General features: G+C 38.7%; 1 protein-coding gene across 1 annotated transcript in view; it reads left to right on the top strand.

The window, feature by feature from the left end:
* Window positions 1-816, top strand: part of LOC107577153 (RING finger protein 145-like) — a gene marked incomplete at its 5' end in the record, with an annotated part of 4,602 nt that extends 3,786 nt beyond the window's left edge. The window contains 2 exons of the mRNA XM_016263259.1: window positions 342-524; window positions 624-816. Coding sequence (XP_016118745.1) covers window positions 342-524; window positions 624-816 — 376 coding nt within the window. The remainder of the gene's footprint in view (window positions 1-341; window positions 525-623) is intronic.
* Between the last annotated feature and the right edge of the window lie 121 nt (window positions 817-937).

Genomic DNA, 937 nt, shown 5'->3' on the forward strand with positions numbered 1-937 from the left:
ATATATATATATATATATATATATTTTTTTTTTTATTTTTTTATTTAAAATACTAATCTTTTGCCACATTATAAATGTGTTTAGTGTCAAAATGTCTTTTGATCAGTTTAATGCATTGAACCTGTCTCATCTTGGCAAAGGAGCTTTTCTTCATGCTTTGTACCTCTATTTAAGCTGCCACTCTGTCTTCCATTTAATCTTTCCTTAAGTAACTATACCATTATAACCCTGCTAAACAGTTTGGCATGAAGTCCATATTTGATTCATTATGGCACCTTTTTATCACATAATTGACCATGGAAATTACACGAGTCCATCAATCCCTCATCTCTCTCTCTCAGGGGAATGACGGAGGGAATCACTCTTCTGATCCTCGCTGTTCAGACTGGACTGATCGAGCTACAGGTCATCCACAGAGCCTTCCTCCTCAGCATCATCCTCTTCATTGTGGTGGCCTCCATCCTGCAGTCTATGCTGGAGATAGCTGATCCCATAGTGCTGGCACTGGGAGCCTCCAGAGACAAGTACATAAGGATGATTGTTGAAGTCATATATTTATGTATTATACAAGTCAACATTGTAATTTAGTGTTCTGATTATTTCATAATCATTATTGCCAACAGGAGTTTATGGAAACACTTTCGTGCGGTTAGCCTGTGCTTGTTTCTGCTGGTGTTCCCAGCCTACATGTCCTACATGATATGTCAGTTCTTCCACATGGACTTCTGGCTGCTGATCATCATCTCCTCCAGCATCTTGACCTCATTACAGGTAGAGATCCCACACAAACACACACCAGAACTACAGCATAAGTGAGGGTGAGAAACAGTATAAAAGAGCAGAAACTGAACAGAAACGAATGTGAGAAATTGTAACTCTCAGTATGGCGCTGTAGGAATGTTATCATTGTGTTGAGATTTTATTCCTGATATGGAAT

Source organism: Sinocyclocheilus grahami, unplaced genomic scaffold (genome assembly GCF_001515645.1).
Source record: "Sinocyclocheilus grahami isolate Dianchi unplaced genomic scaffold, SAMN03320097.WGS_v1.1 scaffold5256.1, whole genome shotgun sequence".
NCBI lineage: Eukaryota > Metazoa > Chordata > Actinopteri > Cypriniformes > Cyprinidae > Sinocyclocheilus > Sinocyclocheilus grahami.